At 36.9% G+C, this 19,464-nt stretch overlaps 1 protein-coding gene across 2 annotated transcripts; it reads left to right on the top strand.

The window, feature by feature from the left end:
* Nucleotides 1-396: 396 nt before the first annotated feature.
* Nucleotides 397-16,057, top strand: LOC121318253 (6-phosphofructo-2-kinase/fructose-2,6-bisphosphatase 3-like). Of its 2 annotated transcripts, XM_041254720.1 has the most exons (15): nt 403-905; nt 5,109-5,234; nt 5,389-5,482; nt 5,579-5,645; nt 5,857-5,931; nt 6,239-6,295; nt 6,598-6,722; nt 7,442-7,649; nt 7,842-7,988; nt 8,227-8,331; nt 9,566-9,695; nt 9,801-9,863; nt 10,133-10,197; nt 10,612-10,785; nt 13,723-16,057. In XM_041254720.1, exons 1-15 carry the CDS (start codon nt 824-826, stop codon nt 13,771-13,773), a joined length of 1,569 nt encoding a protein of 522 aa, XP_041110654.1. In that variant the 5' UTR covers nt 403-823; the 3' UTR covers nt 13,774-16,057. The 2 variants fall into 2 exon arrangements, with proteins under 2 accessions (XP_041110655.1, XP_041110654.1); XM_041254721.1 differs by lacking the exon at nt 10,612-10,785 and having other exon boundaries at nt 397-905.
* The last annotated feature ends 3,407 nt before the right edge of the window (nt 16,058-19,464 follow it).

A 19,464-nucleotide genomic window follows, 5' to 3' on the forward strand; every position in this document is an offset into this window, starting at 1 on the left:
GACTGGGCACTGGCACCACGATCAAATAGACATATAGTGATATCACAGAAGTTCGAATGTAGAGATACATTTATTAGTGGACGCAACTCCTTTATCCTTATCTTAGTCTACGTTGACGTACGTTAGATATACTAAGCACACATATAGTTATATATATATATATAATATATATATATATATAATATATATAAATAATATATATATATATATTATATATTGCTTAGTCATCTACACGTACGTGCAGATATATATATATATATATATATATATATATATATATATATATATAGAGAGAGAGAGAGAGAGAGAGAGAGAGAGAGAGAGAGAGAGAGAGAGAGAGAGAGAGAGAGAGAGAGAGAGAGAGAGAGATAGATAGATAGATAGATATAGACACACACACACGTACAATTGATATTAGTGGGTATGTGGTTGCGCCGTACCTTTTGTTGGATAATAATAAGGGACTAAGTTAAAACAATAAATAAATAAACACTTTTGTCTCGCCAGGCAGCATTTGCCAAAGGGGGGTTTATAATACCACGACTTGAGTCACGTACGTCACGCGAGGGACGTTACTTTGCCGGCTTGTCTCCTTTAAATACAGGAGCACACGTTGGAGATTGAAATGCCGGTATCTTTCAGGGACTGGTAATTTATTAATCGATTAACAAGAGATCTTCACACTGTTGCAAAATGTTACATATGCGTTGTGATTAGTAACTCTTGGTTTTACAAAAGCTTTTTCGAGACGAGTCTTATATAACTGTAACTTTTAACAGTTTCTTTAAAAAAACAAAACAAACAAAAAAAAAAGCAATCAACGATGCCCACGGAGTTTACACGAAATCAAATCCAAAAAATCTGGATTCCTTCAAGGGATGATAAAGCCGCTATACCTCGCAGTCGTAAGTGTTGTTTTTATTTAAATGCTATACGAGTGTATGCGTTTTTTTTTTTTTTCAACATGTACGATTATTCGGTTTAATTATTATATAGATTGCATAGCGCAGGACGGTGTAATGTATTTATCGGTACACACTGCAGGAATGTGTAGTGACATTATTGTAAATTTACTCTGCGTTTTACTGGCGTCGTTTATATAAACCGAGCTGGAATTCCGGGACATTCTCCTCGCACGGGGTTTGCTGCAGAACACGACCTTAATCTTGAGATTGTGCTAAAATTACGACATTTGTGTTTGGTAGGATTACACCTGTAAGGCTTTTTTACAGTCATTTGATAATTACTACATTTACTTTGTTGAAAATTAGTGTGATCGACATACCAGAAAGTGGTGTACAAACGAATCTGTTGCTGGGAAGGTGTAGTGAAAACAAACGTAGGATGCTTTGCGTTGTCCATTGTTAGACTATAACAATGATGCACAGTGTTATAAAAAAAAAAAAAAAAAAAAAAAAAATCAAACACAGAAGCCAAATACAAATAAGTAAAATGGTTGGGGTTGTTTTTGTTGAAGATGTTTTTTTTTTCTTTACAGTATTTGTCAGAATCCAGGATTTTTATTTTATTTATTTATTTTTTTGCTTGCTACGATGTTGGCGTGATTAATCACAAACAGCCCACCCAACGACTGTTGGCTGATGGAGGAATTCCAGTACGGGTGCCGATATACCCTACCCCGTTACACAGCAGTGTTGAGATGCTGTGCTATTGCCAATACACAGAGCATTTAACAAGGAACATAGTTTAAGACCAGGGCATTGGCTGTAGTACCATAGTAGCTTTATATTATGCCCTTTAATACATACAATTGGAAAGAATTAAGCAAATTTAAGTATATTTTAAACCAGATACTGGTAGGCACGACACAGTGTGTGGTACTGTAATCCAAATGTTAAAAAATGCGGAAAATCCAAATTAAATTGCCAATTTGGGTTTCTTTTTTTTTTTTTTTTCCCCAAGGTAGTCGTTATATCACGTGAACACATTGTCTGGTCTGGTTTGAATAATACACTGTGGCAGAGCTATAAGGTCGATTCAGCTATATTGCAACGTGTTATGTAAAACTGAACCGACTAAGAATTTTGCAATAGTGTTATATATTGTTATAATACAGCTAACCTTTTAGCCTAGGTAGGCTAAATTGATAATGAGTTGACATGAAATTAGTTTTGAGCCCCGGGGGATAGAGCAGTCTGCTGGGTCAAACGTATAAATTGTCGCTCCAGCCTGTAGTATTTATATTTGTGCTTTAGCTGTAGTGGCTGGGTGTTACTCGTTTTTATTTGGACTGGTTCTCGACTGACCGTAGTTTAACACGTGAAATTATTAGTACAGTTTAATGCATAATAAATTGAAGTAAATGAGAAAGAACAACCATAAACAGGGTGCTGCTGGTATAGTGAGCACATTTACAGTTTCAAAACAAGAAGCTTGATTAGAAATGTCCCACTCGCACATACTTTGCACAGTAAATTGTGTGAAACGCAGCAAACGGTACCTTTTTAAAAAAGCCTGCACTGCAGTAGTCAGTCAGTGCTTAGTCACAGGCCCGAGACCTGAATGCAGATCAGGTAGAACACCCGTGAATGTACTGTAGCAAATGTTGCTATAGTAACCACTTGAGAATCCGGGTTGCAGGCAGTGGTATCATAGCCATTTTAATCAATGGAGTCCTGCAAATATATGGAATTGGGAGAGGGCACAGTACGCTACATCTAAATGGAAGCCTACTTATTTTAAAAGTCCTTTCAGATATATGTTTTTAATATTGTATCTTATTTGTGTTCCCTGAAAAACGGACAAGGGTTGGAACGGGCCAAAATTAATAATCAGATAGCCGTCACGCGCGTTTAACCATCACTGAAGTCAAGATTTTATAGGCTTGGGATGACTAACATTTTGTAACGAACGTGCTGTGTGTTGTAACCGTTTAAACTCAAAAATGAGTTTAAGGGAAAAGCATTTTTAGTAGCAGGCATTTATAGCAGACATCACTGTTAAATATCCCCCAGGTGTTCACCTTTTACTGTTGGATGTTGGCAGTATGAAGAATTACATTTTATTCATTGCCTTTCAGAAAGATGGCATTCTGAGACAACAGCCATATTAGGCATACTAATATAAAGTGACGCTCAGCACGTACTCCTCGTGCCTCACGTACACCGTCAGAATTTGGGAATGATATTTGGATTACCTATCTCATTAGTTTGTTCCTTGAAGTTAATTTGGGTTGCTGGCACTAGCCGACTTGCTTTTTTCCTTTTTCAGAGACACGATTACGTTGGATCACCCCTATGTCATTATACTGTATAGAAACATATTCTGTTAGTTCTAATAAACCCTTTGTGTGCGTACCTAGATTCAACGGTACTGTTGAGCGTCGACTCAATAAAAACGTCAATATTGTAACAACACTTACATGTATTTAGGAACGTTTCGTTGCATTCCTAAACTAAACGGTATTTATTTAAAATAAGCGATTCTGCATATCGGGCCCCCAGCTTCAGAATTTTGTAAAGAATATTACAAAATCTTAAGTACAAGTTTTTATTAAATATGCTGCATTACTTCGTTATATAATCCCGCTCTCTCTCTCTGTCTGTATGTATGTGTGGGTTGCAGTTACGTTGTCATATTTGCTGCGTCTTATTTCTTATACAATAATACATAAATAAAATACATCGTGTGTATATTAACAATTACCGTTTTGAAATCGGACAACGGTGTCAGTATCTACGTTTAAATCCCATTCATAATTTTTATATAGCAGCGTAATCGTGGTTGTGGCTGTCGCCATTTTTCTGCTGAGCAGCTCACCGGCTCTGAGAGTCGTTGAGTGAGAGTTGAGCTAACGCTGTGCGTCACTAGCTCTCAACGGTGAGTTCAGAAACGATTTTAAGAGTTGTTGCTTCTCAGCGTTGAATTTAGGAACGCAGCCTTTGACTCATTTGAATCCAACTCTTGTAACTCTTGTAAAACAAAGCAAAACAAAAAACTACTAACTTTGTCTGTTCAAGGAATTAAGTCTTCTAAGGAATGCCCATGATCCAGCATTGATAATGGTTCTCGTGCTACCATAGATTAAGTGGCTTCTATTGAAGTGCCAGTATTTATTTATAAGTGTGTCATTTGTACAGGGTTGCTGGGACCATGTGCATTTTATAGTGTTTACGATATGAGTAGAGCTCTGCTATCCAACCCGAACCCAACGGGACCCGACAATGAGTATCTGGGTCGGGTTCGGTGTAATTTTATATATTGTAGTTTGGGCTCGGTCGGGTTGACTGAGTGGATTATGTTATTTTTAATTAGGTATTTTATTTTTCTACCCCAGTGTGGAAGTGCTTCCTCAAACATTTTTTTTTGCCTGCCTAAAAATATCTCGCGTGAGTGACTTCTAGAGTGCACGTCAGTTAACCAAAAATGTGTACAAAGGAGAGATTCTCTACATTAAAAACATGGAAGCTGATGTAGTTTATTTTATTCATTTTTTTGTACTACAACAGGAGCATGTGTAGCAGTGGAACGTTCCGTTGCTGGAATCGGTATGTCTAAATCGACTGTTTGGGAAAAATAGTAACGTTGTATTTAGCGATAATAAACGGCCATATGGCTTTATAAAATCGAAATATTGCAAAATAATACCGAAATAAGTCACTTTTCTAATTATTTTTTTTTAAATAATGGGGTATTGCAATTTCTGTTTTGATATATTTATTGTGCATATTATATGTAACAATCAACTGCAGTCACATACATAATCTGGCTTTTCAGCTAGGATAAGCAGTTTTATTGTATGGATGCTATGAATAATACATGGATGGTATTTGTAGCCTTCCTAGTTAATCCTACAATTATTTTTTTTTTTATTTTTGTTAATTTAGTAGTAGCAGTTTTTTTTAAATAACATTTTCTCCCAATTTTAGAATATCTAATTCTTATTTAAGCTAGGCTCACCACTACCAACCCCGCGCTGCCTGGCCAGAGTACAGGGGTCACTGGTGCGCGGTGAGCTGAAGACACTGACCGACCTAACCCCCCCACCGTCCCATGTGACGCTCGGCCAATTGTGCCTCACCTCCTTAGACAGCAAGAGGGTAGTGTTAAGTAATTAATACTAATGAATATTATGTGCTCCAAAACAGCTGATGGCCCTCTCCTGACAAACTCACCCACTGTGATAGTCATGGTCGGGCTACCTGCTCGTGGAAAGACCTATATTGCAAAGAAACTGACACGCTACCTCAACTGGACTGGAGTCCCTACTAAAGGTTTGTAATGTTTTATATTTAAAGGTTTTTGTATTTGTAACCTATTTATCTTGTCCATTTCTCTTCTATGGAACAAGATTAAGTCCAAGTGCCACCTGTTTTAAAGTAATGGATGATTTTTTTTTATTTTTTATTTATTTATTTTTTTTACTAGTGTTCAATGTCGGGGAATATCGTAGAGAAGCAGTCAACTATAATTCGTATGACTTCTTCAGACCAGATAATCAAGATGCAATGAAAATAAGAAAGTAAGTGAGACCCCCCCCCCCCCCCACCACCTCAATTTCAAGATGTAGCCTAAGTTTAATTTTAATTTCAGTGTACTATCTCTTTGCATTTTGCAGGCAATGTGCCTTAGCTGCTTTGAGAGATGTCAAATCCTACCTTTCTGAGGAAGGTGGCCAGCTTGCTGTAAGTCAACTTACTAACTTGCATCCAGTACAGGCTATTTGAAAGGATACACTGATATTACCGGTCTGTAAATTGTCTGGCTAGAAAAACTTCTATGGTGAAAAAAAAGGCTGTGTGTGTGTGTTTTTCTTTTTTGCATTTAGCCTACTTCTAGAAGTTGTCAGAAAAGGTTGCCTGAAAGTTCTTTTTTGCCTTGTTCTTGCTGTTTTAGGTCTTTGATGCTACCAACACAACAAGGGAGAGGAGAGACATGATCCTTAACTTTGGCAAAGACAATGGATTCAAGGTCAGTACACATTTATTTTTAACCTCAGAGGCATGGCATACAACAGCTTAATACTTGCATTAGTACAAAGCACTCCTTATATTATATGAATGCGGTCTGGATGGAAACTGTCAGTTAAATTGACACACAAACTTGATATGAATGGTGTTTTAAAGAAGCAAATCAATTTAAGCAAAAATGCAGGCACTGGTGGTTGTTCTGTTACAGGCTTCAGGATGTTTTTAATATTGAAGATGTTTTAAGGATTGCATGATTTAATATGCTGGCTGATGTGGATCTAAGAAGACCCAAACTTCCCCTTTTTTAGGTGTTTTTTATTGAGTCTGTCTGTGAAGATCCAAGTGTTGTTAAGACAAATATTATGGTAAGTTTCAAAAAACTATTTCACCATTTGGCATAATATGTTGGATACAAAGTGAATGATGTATAACATTGTACCATCACACAAATTTAATACTTGCATAGGTATTGTAATTATCAATTTCATTAGATGTGTTTTCCTTAACAAAAAAAACCAAAACAGTGTAAACAAAATAAAACAATTTGAAAGCCATAGCACCAATTAAGGTAGTGTTTATTGTTTAAAAGCAGTTGTTAAAGTGGCACAGAGATTAGACCTTTTTCCCCCTTGATGGTCAAAGCTTCTTATATCTTTTGCCTATGCAGGAAGTCAAGGTGTCTTGTCCAGATTACAAAGACTGCAACAGAACAGACGCCATGGACGATTTCCTCAAGAGAATAGAATGTTACAGGGCTTCATACCAAGCTCTGGAACCAGATCACTATGACAAGTATGCACATTCACACATGATTTGACAGCTGAAGTCCGCTAATGTCTTTAGCTTGCTACTTTGATAGAGAAGCTTTTTTAATTGTATATATTATAATTCTCTCCATTTTCAGTGTCCTTAACTGTTTGTTTAGGGGGCTCCCAAGTGGCGCATCCAGAAAAGACACTCTGTGTGGAGTGCAGGATGTGCCCTATAGCCTTTAGGTCACCGGTTCGAGTTTAGGCTATTTCACTGACGGCCATGGACGAGAGCTCCCAAGAGGTGGCGCCCGGGTGGGGAGGGTCTAGGTCAGCCAGGGTGTCCTCAGCTCACTGTGCGTCAGCGACCCCCTTTAGACAGGCCGGGTGCCTGTGGGCTTGCCTGTAAATCCTCCTATGCTGTAGCTCTGAGGTGGCTGCTTGGTGGGCCTGCAGAGTGAAAAAAAGCGGTCGACTGACTGCACATGTTTCGGAGGACGGCATGTGTTCGTCTTTGCCGCTCCCGACTGGTAGCGGTGAGCTGAACCTAAAATAATTGGCTATTTCATATTAGGAGAAAAACCGCGTAAAAATCAATTGGCGACCTACTAAATTAAAAAAACAAAACAACAACAAAAAAAACTTTGTTTCATCAGTGTAATTGTTTGTACCCTTTATTGTATGACAGGTTTTATTTATTGATCAGATATTTATTAGTTACCATTTTTACTGATTTGGGTTCTGTTCCCTTTGCCTCCCCAGGGACCTTTCTTTCATTAAAGTGATCGATGTTGGTCGCAGGTTTTTGGTGAACCGTATCCAGGATTATATCCAGAGTAAAATTGTTTACTACTTGATGAACATGCATGTCCAGCCTCGCACCATCTATCTGTGTCGCCATGGGGAAAGTGAGCACAACCTCCGGGGCCAGCTTGGGGGGGACTCTGGGCTGTCTCCCAGGGGGAAGAAGGTACATTGCCTTCTACAAAGAGTGAAGAACTCTTACATTGCTTCTTTGTGAATGGATTAAACTATTGATTTTAACCTTGTTATATAATTTCAGTGGTTGCTATAGAAAATAACACTGCTTTGAAAAAATCTGCTCAAATTACACCTTCACTGCATGATGGCTCAATTTTGTTGCTGGCCTCAATTTCCACAGTTTGCAAGGGCTTTGTCTGGATACCTTGAGGAGCAGAACCAGAAGCATCTCAAGGTGTGGACAAGCCAGCTAAAGAGGACCATCGAAACTGCAGAGACGCTGGGCATTCCTTATGAACAATGGAAAGCACTTAACGAGATTGATGCTGTAAGTATTCTTATTGTATGTTTTTATAACAGGATGTTTAGCTATTTAAATCCCCAGTTGTATGTCCTTGTACATCAACAGATTTTGGCCTATTGATAATGCCCCTTTGTACTTTTTTCATTCCTACCAACTTCAGAACTTAGTTTTGCCAGTCTAAAAGACATGACTAGTTTTAGTTCTCTGTGTTACAATTTAATGTTGCGTTTAATTAAACACACACACAATGTGTTTGCTCCAGGGGGTGTGCGAGGAATTGAATTATGAAGAAGTTAAGGAGATGTACCCCGAGGAATTTGCTTTACGTGATCAGGACAAATACCATTACCGCTATCCAACTGGGGAGGTATGCCGTCACCAACAATTGTCTCTATCTCTGCGTTCTTCTGGCTGCTGAGAACCAGATTTGTATTTAAGTATCTGAATATTTATGGCTGCAGTTTTGAAAATGAAAGTATACCTCAAACATAGTGGTTTATATTGTTTAACAAGATTGGCAGAGCAATGGTCCCTGAAGTGTTTCTCTTGATATGTTAATTTAATGGGCACACAAAGATATTTTGAGGGGAATTGCCAGGGAATGAATAGCCTTTAACATTGAGCTGTGTACATTTTCTTAAGTCTGCTACTCCTAGCTTCAGGTCCCTCCTGTTCTAAGATCCTATGTCCCTGAACTGATAAGTTACAGACCCTGATTGGTACTAATCGTGGTCTACCTCCCCCAGTGTAACATTAGCTAGTCCAAGATCAGTGTTAATCGGGGTATGTGAAACCAACCAGTAAACTTTGAAATATCTACATTATCTTTCAAAAAGTGAGGGGTTGGCTACTGCTGTGCCACCTTCCATGTGTTCTTAGGCAAATTCTGAAGTCTTTACGCATTTTATGAGGGGACAACTTTAATAATAGTAACTTTAGTTTTATATAGCACCCTTCACATTAAGGTATCTCAGGCTGCTGCACAATAAGAAAATATTCCTTGAGTATACTGGTCCCCTGCTTATCTGTGTTGAGATTGAAAACGGTTGTCTTTCATTTACCAGTAACTGAATCTGTAGTTCAGCAGTTTCAGTAATTTATCTATACTCTTTCTATACTTTTGTGTGTTTACAAGTTCTTACTAAAATAAAACAAAATATATTTTAAATTTTCTTTTTCTTTTTTCTTGCTTCTAATGATATAAAAATTAGCCACAAGAGCTAAACATGGTTAGTGGGAGTGGTAAGAGAGCAGTATTGTGGGTGTGATTTGATCACTTCATTTGGGATCGGCTAAAACAAATGGAAGTAAACACATGAAAATAATCTTATTTGAAACTGTGCAATTGGAATTTGTTCATAGCCGAGTAATTGCTGCAAAAAACTTGCAACCAGATAATACATTTAGACCAATCTTGCTGAATTTACTGTAATATTGTTCATGCTATACACACAAGATATGCCTATTAAATTGCTCATTCATACCGGTATGCACAGTGAAGAACAAACTTCCTTATCCAGTGCAAACCTTCCCTATCCAGTGTAGCTAATCAGTGAGCTCACTAAAGGTGCCTGTGTCGTCTGTGTGTTTTGTGATTCCAGTCCTATCAGGACCTGGTCCAGCGCTTGGAGCCGGTCATCATGGAGCTGGAGAGACAGGAGAATGTTGTTGTTGTGTGTCACCAGGCTGTCATGAGGTGTCTCCTGGCTTACTTCCTAGACAAGAGTGCAGGTACAATATCTACATGGCTTCCTAATCTGTGACTGAATAGCTCACCCCTTTTTCATCTATACAGTTCTCTCTCTTGTACAATTAACACAAGGTTCCATATTGCAGATGAGATGCCCTACCTTAGGTGTCCTCTACATACAGTACTGAAACTGATTCCTGTTGCATATGGTAAGCCTTTTGCTATACACCACCGAAACCATCCATCTATTCACTAACATCCAGTTTCAAAACATATTTAAATCTTGTAACTTTTCAGACTAATATTTATAAGGTGGTTTGATAGGTGAGATTTAGATGCCAGTGTCCAGGGGTGCGTGTGTATGTGTATATATATATATATAATATATATATATATATATATATATATGTATATATATATATATATATATAATATATATAAAATTGTGTAAAAATAATTATTTTCTTGTTTCCTGAAGGCTGCAAAGTTGAATCCATTTATTTGAATGTCAAAGCAGTAAACACCCACAGGGACAGACCGGAGGTAAGAGAACTTCTTGCTGGCTAATTATTGATAATGTGAGGTAGGTTGTAGATTTACTGGGAGGGCTTATGATGGCTGAGTTATGGTGAGTTCTTGAACAGTACCAGTCCAAGGAGTTTCCCTTTCTGTAGAAGGCGAGGGGAGTTTCCTGTATCCTTGCACGAGGCTCCCATCCTTCTGCTTCTGTGGTAGCTGTGTTAATACTGGCAGACTGTGTTCAAGTTTTGCTTATACCGTCCCCACTTGTTTATCTTTTACATTAGTCTATTGTAGTAATTTCCTAAAAGGAAACAAGCCCAACAACAATGTAATTTAATATAATATTTTGTAGTAGTAGGCTGTACTTGCTATAACTTCTATGCTGCAAACTGATTTTTCTCTCTCTCTCCTTTCTGTCTCTTTTGCTTTGGGCAGGATGTAAAAAAGGGACCTAGCACTTTAATGAGGCGCAATAGTGTTACCCCGCTGGCAAGCCCTGAGCCTACCAAAAAGCCAAAAATGAACATCCTAGATGAACATGTAGTATCGACTTCATCTGCTCTGCCTGTGCGCATCGCCTCTGACATCCCCACTTCTCTAACGGGACAAGTTAGTTCTCATTTCCTTTTTTTTTTTTTTATATTTCAATTTTTACAGTGCTCCCCCCCGCTTTTTTTTTTAGTACATAGAAACATAAATCCCTACAACACAAGTGACCTCACTATGCATCTTTACAACACCATTTAAAATAAAAAGTAATACAAATGCAGAACATTTGTTATAGTATTATGTGCACTTTTTGATAAGTGCATAGGTGTGTGCTTCTTGCATTTCTCTGTGATCGTAGATAATACTGTGTAAGTGCGATATGATATTTCTTTGTTTTGGCAATTAATATGAAGGAGCTGAAAGGATGGAAACTGTGCTCAGACCACGTTAAACCTTAGTTGATTTAAAATCTTGAACATTTACATTGACAATCACGTTTGCTGGTGATCATTGTTTAGTAAGGCAGTTTTATATTAACTGACTTCTCTTATAACTGCATATTGACAGAAAAGTAGTGCTCAGAGAAGTTTGTAGTCCGCTCAGTACAAAAAATAATTGGAGGGAACATTGTCTGTCTAAGTGCTTTCTTTCTTTTTTATTCATTCTTGTCCTTCTACCGCATTAAAACTCTAAAGAATGTCAGCTTTTGAGTGCAACCGAATGTGCAACTGAAGTAACGTGCACTGCTGGCTCTGGGCCTGCCTGTGAACCCCAGTGGGTTTAGTAGGGTGTTGATTTAAGAGATTAATAAAACTGACTCAACCAGTATTGAAGCCTATCTGTAAGGATTAGCTTCACTATTCTGATCTGCACATTTGTGTTAGTTTAGAAACAAATTCTGGCCATCAGCAAAAACAATGCATTATATAGAAATGTTAAAGCCCAGCAGCTATCTGCCAAGTAAAACAGCTTTAAAATCCTTATCCCTGCAGATCTGTTGAACAGTCCCGTTTTAAAGGCTCATGAGCTAATTCACTCACTTTTTAAATTCAGGACAAACAGGGTTACACACCTAAAGATGTGTAACCGTGCATGCTGCAGAAAGAAAGTACTACAGCCACCCTGTGAGGAGGGAAGAGTACACATTTCAGAATAAATGATTTTTGTAAAATTTAGATCCAAGCTTGAATTTAAGATGAAACGGGTTAAATCTGGTTTCCTGATGAAACAGGAAACCATATTGCTAAAGTAGATCTTATTTGCAGTTAAAGGACCTGTTTTCATCAGAATTAATGTAATCAGATTAGAGGTCTTCAGTTTGTCAAAATAATGCATTACCAGAGTACAGGCAGCTGGCCGTTCAAAGAGCTATAATGAAAAATGTACAGTGTTTTTTTTATTTTTTATTTTTTGTAAATGCAGCCCCACATCATTCCATTGTACAGTAGCTACTCTGGTGAAAAGTTGTTTATTGCACACTGCTTAACATTTAAATTCCCCATATCCTAATTCTGTACTTACATGGTTGGTTTCACAGACCCTGATTGGCACTAATCTTGGACTAACTAATGTTACATTGGGTAAGATAGTCCACAGTTAGTGCTAATTGGAGGGCCTGTGAAACCACCCCTAAGTGTATAACTAATTTTGCAGGTCACTGTTTTCTGTTGTGCATGATTTTAATTGTACTGATCCCCTTTCTAATTTTAATAGTTAATACAAAAATGTTACAGTCCAATGTTAATTAACATTTAGCACCCCATTAAATGCTGCATAAATAAGGTTTTATGTGCCTAATATCTGACAATCATTCTGATTTAATTATTCCTTTTTTCATGTTTTAAGGTGAACAGTTTTCCTTTTTTCTCAGTTTTCTCCTTACTAATATTTCAAAGGTAAAAGGCTTGTTGGCTACCATTTTCTTTAGTTCTTAAAAGTGATCCTATGGACAAATCTTTAGAGATAACAGTACCTGCATTTGTAAAGAATGCAGTAAAGGTGAATGCAGTAGACCCTAAAATGAAGTAAATGTGTGCCATATGGGAGCTGAAGCCATGTGTCTTCAGGAGGTATAAAATGGAACGTGCCAGGGACTACACAATTAAAATCTTGAGGAATGATTTGTCTTTTCGCTGCATTGTAATTTGAGGAGATGTGAAGTTTCTATTCATTTTAATTAGTCAAGTGTACTATTTTCCTTTAAATTTGTAATTGTAAGAAAGTATTCCATACCTTCTTTTAAAAGCCTTTTCAGTGGAATATTGTCTTAACTGCGTGTAGGTGTAGGAAAGGGATGAAACCAGCAAACAAAAACAAACAGCCATTTGCGTAGGAGAGAATAAAACCCTAAACTTAGTCTGTGTATACTGTTAAACAGTAGTTTTAAAGTAGACAGCTTTGGCCATCGAAAGAGTTTTATTTGAAAAGGGGCAATTCCATTGCTTTCAAATAGGAGAAGGATGCTTGTCTGTGTGCTAATGCAATTCCACAGCTGTGAAGAGGAACAAGAACAAGTCTTTTGTAGGTTGCTTGTGTAGAATTATCAGAAGTCTTGGTTTGGCTTCAAGTCATTTTTATAAGGGAATAAAGTTAAAAGTAAACCTCTTTGGAAATCTGTATCTAAAGAGGTACAGATGCCTGGTAATCATGAGGCAAATACGAGTGTGAATACTTTGAATTCATTAGAATGACTAAATAATAATGATGATGAGGAAGAGTCAGCCAGCCATCTATAAAACCTGCTTGGCTTTAGATATGGGTGTGCCTGACTGGTCACACTTCTAATTTTGTATCTTTACATGTTAGTGTTGGTTCTGTTTGTAGGGAAAGTACTGCTTTGTACTGTAACTAAGGAGATACTAACAGGATCACTATGCTTGGTCTGCCTTGCCTTTGTAGTCTGCGACAACATAGAGCACTTCAATTAATTTGATCATCTGCTTCATTTGCATGCCTTGCATTTAGCACGTTGGTTCTTTGATGCTGTATTTTGTACCGTAGTATAACGGTACAGATTTACTATGTAGTAAACCCTTTTAATTTCTTTGTCTTACACAGAACGTGAAAAGACCTTCAGACCTACCCGAGATGACGCAGGCTTACCACTGAACCCCCTGCTTGTAATTCCACCTTTGTTTTGGACATTGCTTAGTGCTGTACCCTACGAGTGCACAGGACTTTTCTTTGTTGCAATGTCTGATCATCATCATTGTAAATAAGGAAAATCTCATTGTAGAGATCTTTCTGGATATTTGTAAATGGTGTATGTAATGGAAGTGAATGATACATGGTAAACCAAGCTAAAATGCATGGTAGGCTGTTCAAAAAATGCTATTTAAGGCTATTTCTCATGACCCAAAATGTCCAGTATATACAACCTTACGAATAGAAGAATGCTAACTTTGCTCTAGGCAAATGAGTCCTTTTTAAAATGTAAGCACAGTGCTTGATGAAAATTAGTATTCTGAAAGCCTGTTAGAAGCTGGCTATTTTAACAATTGTTTTAAAAGGACCACCATTGTGAATATGCCTCATGTTTACGGCAAACCTAAACTCCACCCAATCTAAACCTAAACTCTACCCAATCTAATTGATTGCACTTTAAAAATGAAAGCAGATATTTTTAAAATTGCACCATATTGCCGAAGTCTTGGTGAATCCATACAAGAGTATTTTCCAGTAATGATTTCTTTTCACCATTCTAAATGGTTCTGTACTTGATGTGTCTGACTTCTAGGGTTCTGTTTTGTCAATGCTTTAACTAGTGTGTTTTTAATTATACCATTAAGAGACATTTACAGTCAGAACCAGCACAATACATTTTAAATACCTTGAACTCCACCACAGTTTCTTACCAGTTCTGTAACAATGGGGTGCTAGATTCCTTTTTGTGTGAGATAAGATTGTTCTAGCCAATTGAGGCTATCTCCGTACAAATCTATTTACGTAGACAACACATTCACTTTGTCAAAAGACAGCTGTCACCTTTTACAGCATAGAATGTAAAGTTGTCTGGATCCCAGTCAGTTTGGGAATTGACTGGACTGACCCAGTATCTCTTGAGGTTTTTGCAGGCTTTTGCTATCTTTACACTCATGTCAATGGTTTGTTGTGTGGTGTGATTTATTTTATTTTTTTTGTGTGGTACTAACCTGTCACTAAAAAAGGGCCTGCTTATTGTAAAGGATGACTCTAATGGGTAAGTGCAATTTTTAGTCAATGTGTTCATTTTAATCTTTACTGTTTTTAGTTATTTGGTTTTCTTCTCCCTATTAATTTGTATTGTTTTTTGTGAACTAGGAGTTCTTTAATTTGTTATTTGTTAAAGAAGAGTTATTCAATGCAAGTCACCAAACTTTTGTCAGTAGGGCCCTTTGTGGTTTAAAGGGGCTGAAAAATAAATGTTTAATTGGAAATATTTTTATTGGATTGTATGATGCTCTCAATGTATGATTAGTCTATTGTGAACATGCAAAATCTGGATGAACAACCAGGATCTTTTTATCTTTTTGAAATTACAGAATTGAATATTACTTTGTCCTTTAGAGATGCTGTAGAACCACAGTGCCTATAGCTTCTGTTACAGTAAACATTGCTTTGTAAATGAAGTAGCACCAATCAAGGGCTTCAGCCAGAACTTTAGCCCGTATCTAATTGTTGAATATTGTAATTGGCAGTCTGCTGTTGTAATGTAATTGTCTGTTCTCCTATATATTGTCTTCTGTTTCCTTTATCTTTGATACAGAACTGAAAATATCTGTATTGTTTTTAAATTGGCCTAAACACTTAAGTATATACTGTTAAAGTTGCAAATACATTTGCCTTTTTAAAGAGATTGTCCCTTAAAAAGAGAAATGGTGCATGCCAGGTTTGATTAAATGACAGCATATTTTATTTGACCATTTTAAAAATACTTTTTAATTTTTTTTTTAAATGACTAGTTTTAAAAAGTATGTTTCTGTTTGGGACTAGGCATTGTGATTTCTAATTATTTGCATTTAAAAAAAAAAAGTTTTAATTGCAGAAGTGTAGATTTATCTTTGTTAAAGCTGTACTCAACAAGCTGAAAAGTCATAGCTTACAGTGAAATGATATATTCACTAGGGACACTTCTGTGCCCATTTGATCTGTTTGGTTTGTCTCTATTTGAAGTAAATATATCAATTTCCTTTGAATTGATATTTAAATTCCAAGCAATTACTGGTGTCAAGATATGCTACCTCTAAATAGCAAGGAATATAACATTGTCTTGTCCTCAAGTTATTGGACAAAAGTCTTTTTCCTGTGTCTGCTTGTGACAGACACAGAATGATTCTTAGTGATAAATCTCCCTCCTGACCTGTGGGGGTGAGGTGTAAAGGAAACAGAGTGCCCTGGACTGGATGCCCAGACAATTCATTCCTAGGGTTAGGTTGAAGTGGCCATCTAGAAAGGGGGCACAGCTGCAGTACATTAAGTCATCGCTCCAGAAGGAAAGCGATGTGTCAACTGCGGATTGGAGGAGAAAGTTGCACACGCTAACCAAAGGGGCGTGACTGAAGGTACAAAAAGGGGACGTGGCTAGGTGATCTGTTCCTTTGTAATGGTTAAGCTGAACCGGAAGGAGTACTGTGGAATTATTGTGAGTGTTTTGTCGTTTCTAAAACCTACTTGTTTGTTATTAGACGACTAGCACGATCCAGAGCTGTTGCTACAGGCCAGCACTAAACTGGGACAAGACTGCTCCTTTAATCATAAATAAATTGTAAATCACAATAAGCCCAATAACAATCACTCTGGACTTGTGAATGTGCGTCTTCGTGTGTGTGTTCTACTGTGCTTATTTACAAACTGTGTCTTATTATTTTGGGAGTACAACCCGTTGTTTTGAAACAGTGCAATACACATTGCTGTGTATTGCCTGGGATTATTCTTTGTGGTCTCCAGACCAGGATTAAAACAATAAAACATAGATCTAGATTGTAAACTTTGTTGCCTGTCTTCTGTTTCACAATCGCATCATCACTACACCTGTGCGCTGCAAATCACTGCCGCACTGCCACATTTTGGGCTGGTGTTTGGGACTTGGTGGACCCTATTCACATAAATTTAAGGCTTAAGTAATGTTTTAAAAGGGTTTATAGACATTCTCTCAGGATAAACAGTGCTCTGAAAAATGAGAATAAGACAATAAACCTGTTCTAAAACGTTTTAAAAGGTCTCATGAAATGCACACTTGGTTAATAAAAGTGGTCTTTGACAATACACTTGTAGTTTTGTGAATAGGGCTGACTTTTTGCAGGGTTAGAAAATGCTAACCTAAATTACTCCTGGATATCGGTTTAGAGAAGTTAAAATTCAGAATAGTGAGGTCAGCCTACAGTATTATCACACAAAGCATACACAAGGAAACGTTTTCAAAATCTTTTCAAGCAACATGATATCACAATGGAATTGCCAAGTTGCAGTCAGACCTTAACCATAAAAGCCAGATCTGCTGGAAAGAAGGAAACATCCCGGATTATTTGTAATATAACTGGAAATGAGTTTGTTGTGTATTCTCTGCTTTAGATTTATTAATTAAAAAGAGTGATGTAAATAAAATAAATTGTGTTGGTAGGTGGGTAATGCAAAAAATATTCTGCTTGCGGTGCATACCTTTTATACACTGGTTTAAAAAGTATGTAACACACAAGCAGTTATTGTATCTTCTCTTTACTTTCTAACAGCATAACTAAGAATGCATTACCAATTCTTTTAAATGATTTCAAACACTGGTTCTTCAGAAAACTTTTCTTTAAACCACAGCGCTAAAAATAATCACTTCTCTACCCCCACAGAAAATACATTAAAGGTGGTATTTTTCTTTTTCTGCTTATTAACAATATCAATGCCACATCAGTCTTAAGGAGTTCTAACCAATGTAAACCACCTGATCGTCCAACACACTGGTTTCTGATAAAGTAATGTACAGAAGTGTAAACTAAGCAGCAATATGGCAAAAAAGACACCAGTCAGACACAATATACTAAAATTGAACAAGATAGTAAGATACTGCAGGTTTAAAGGGTTAAGAACTAGAGATAATTTGAAGAACCTGAAATGAGACACATTCTACACTAATTTAAAGAAAAAAACAAAATGCTTGATGATTAAAAGAACTAAAAAGCATGACTTTAACAATAAATATCAACCTTGGGGAATTAGAAACTTTGATAGCCTGAATCATCTAACCCAGGCCTGTGATCTGATTGCTTGCAGGCTCCTAACAATGTTAGGTGATGACTATGTTAATTCAGTGTACAAGGCACTAAATTATATTTCATTGAGATGCATAGTTTTGAATTTGCAATAAAAACAGTTTTAAAAAATCAAATGTTCTGTTGCTTGCAGGTTTTTTTTTCTTTACAAGGAAGCAATAAGCTGCTCATATTGTGGGAATAAAATAATATTGTCTAACTCATATGAAATCAATTGAAGAGAATATAATGACAATACCCCCCTAATTAAGTTATATGTCTGTCTAAAAATACTAGATCTGGCTCAAGTTTTTCAAGGAAGCAGCAGTGACAAGGAAGACTCATCTGTGCTTAGTTTCCAGTTAGTCTTTTCTTATGCTTTATGATGTGGGAAAATGCCTATGTGACTAGGCAGGTTCCTTCAGTCTTCACTTCCCCATTGCAGACAACCCAAGGCTACATTTGAAATGATGATTCAGAGGACATGTGCTTTTCTGTGTCCTTAACATTACAGTGCTATGTGATGACTAAGAGAACACTGGCATGACACACTGGATGAGCATAATTATATACTCCAAGGCTACAGTTATGTATTGGAGTAGAGTAATTGCATACACATTGAAAATGTTGTTACAACCTCTGTGTTGTTAATTTTAAACCATAAATTAAAATCATATATCAATAAAATAAAATAAAACGTGTAAAAAACAAATAAATAAGATCATGTTAGGAGGCCCGAGAACACACCTCAGGAATTGAAGATTTACATATTGTTTCCTGCATTCATTTACTTAGTGCTTTGCAAATGTATTAAAATAATATTTAAATGTTTTTTTTTTGTACAAAGAAGATAGATTTAATTTCATTTTGTTGGCTAAAACATCAGTGGTATGCTAGCCGGCTGTATACAGCTGGGCACATTCTGGTTGCCTGGACAACTGGTTTTTTTCTAATGATGGTTTTAGAATTCTGAATTCTGAATAAAAGGAGACTATTATTACCCTGTGTGTCATACAGTGTTAGCCAGGGTTTGCCTGGTGACACACAAAGGACTGCTTTAAGGTGCTACAGCTTTATCAAAGCAAGTCTCCTTTCAACTGACAGCACATGGAGATTAACAGCCTTAAAATGTGTTCTTGCCTTCCATGATAGTGCTTGTCCACAGTTTGGATAATTTTTTATTGAAGTGCTTATAAAAACATTGTATAAACTGCAATGCACCTCTGTTTTTCATCTCGCTAAAATGCAGAAACACGCACTTACGCTTGCATATGCTCCAAAATGTCATTTTTTGACATGGGAGTGACTTGGACTGATATTCAAACCCAGAAAACGGTAAGGAAAGGGTCCAATTGATTCCAAATATATTGTTAATATACTGTAGTAATGTTTTATGACATTGGGATCAAAGTGGCTTTACAGTGTATGAAACAAAAACACCTGCACTTGAGAGTGGTGTCTTCAGCATTACAAGCTATCACTTTGTTTTATTATCAGGTGATTGAGGTCTGCTTGAACAAGCAGAAAATGGTTGTTTAATAGCCATCTATACTACACTTTGAACTGTGTGTCTGTTATATTT

Source organism: Polyodon spathula, chromosome 7 (assembly GCF_017654505.1).
Source record: "Polyodon spathula isolate WHYD16114869_AA chromosome 7, ASM1765450v1, whole genome shotgun sequence".
In the NCBI taxonomy this organism is placed as follows: Eukaryota; Metazoa; Chordata; class Actinopteri; order Acipenseriformes; family Polyodontidae; genus Polyodon; species Polyodon spathula.

Coding starts and splice junctions, on each gene's coding strand:
- LOC121318253 (XM_041254720.1), top strand. CDS start 824: ATGCCCACGGAGTTTACACGAAATCAAATCCAAAAAATCTGGATTCCT. Junction 5,483..5,578: donor GATGCAATGAAAATAAGAAA/GTAAGTGAGACC, acceptor TGCATTTTGCAG/GCAATGTGCCTTAGCTGCTT. Junction 8,332..9,565: donor ACCGCTATCCAACTGGGGAG/GTATGCCGTCAC, acceptor TTGTGATTCCAG/TCCTATCAGGACCTGGTCCA.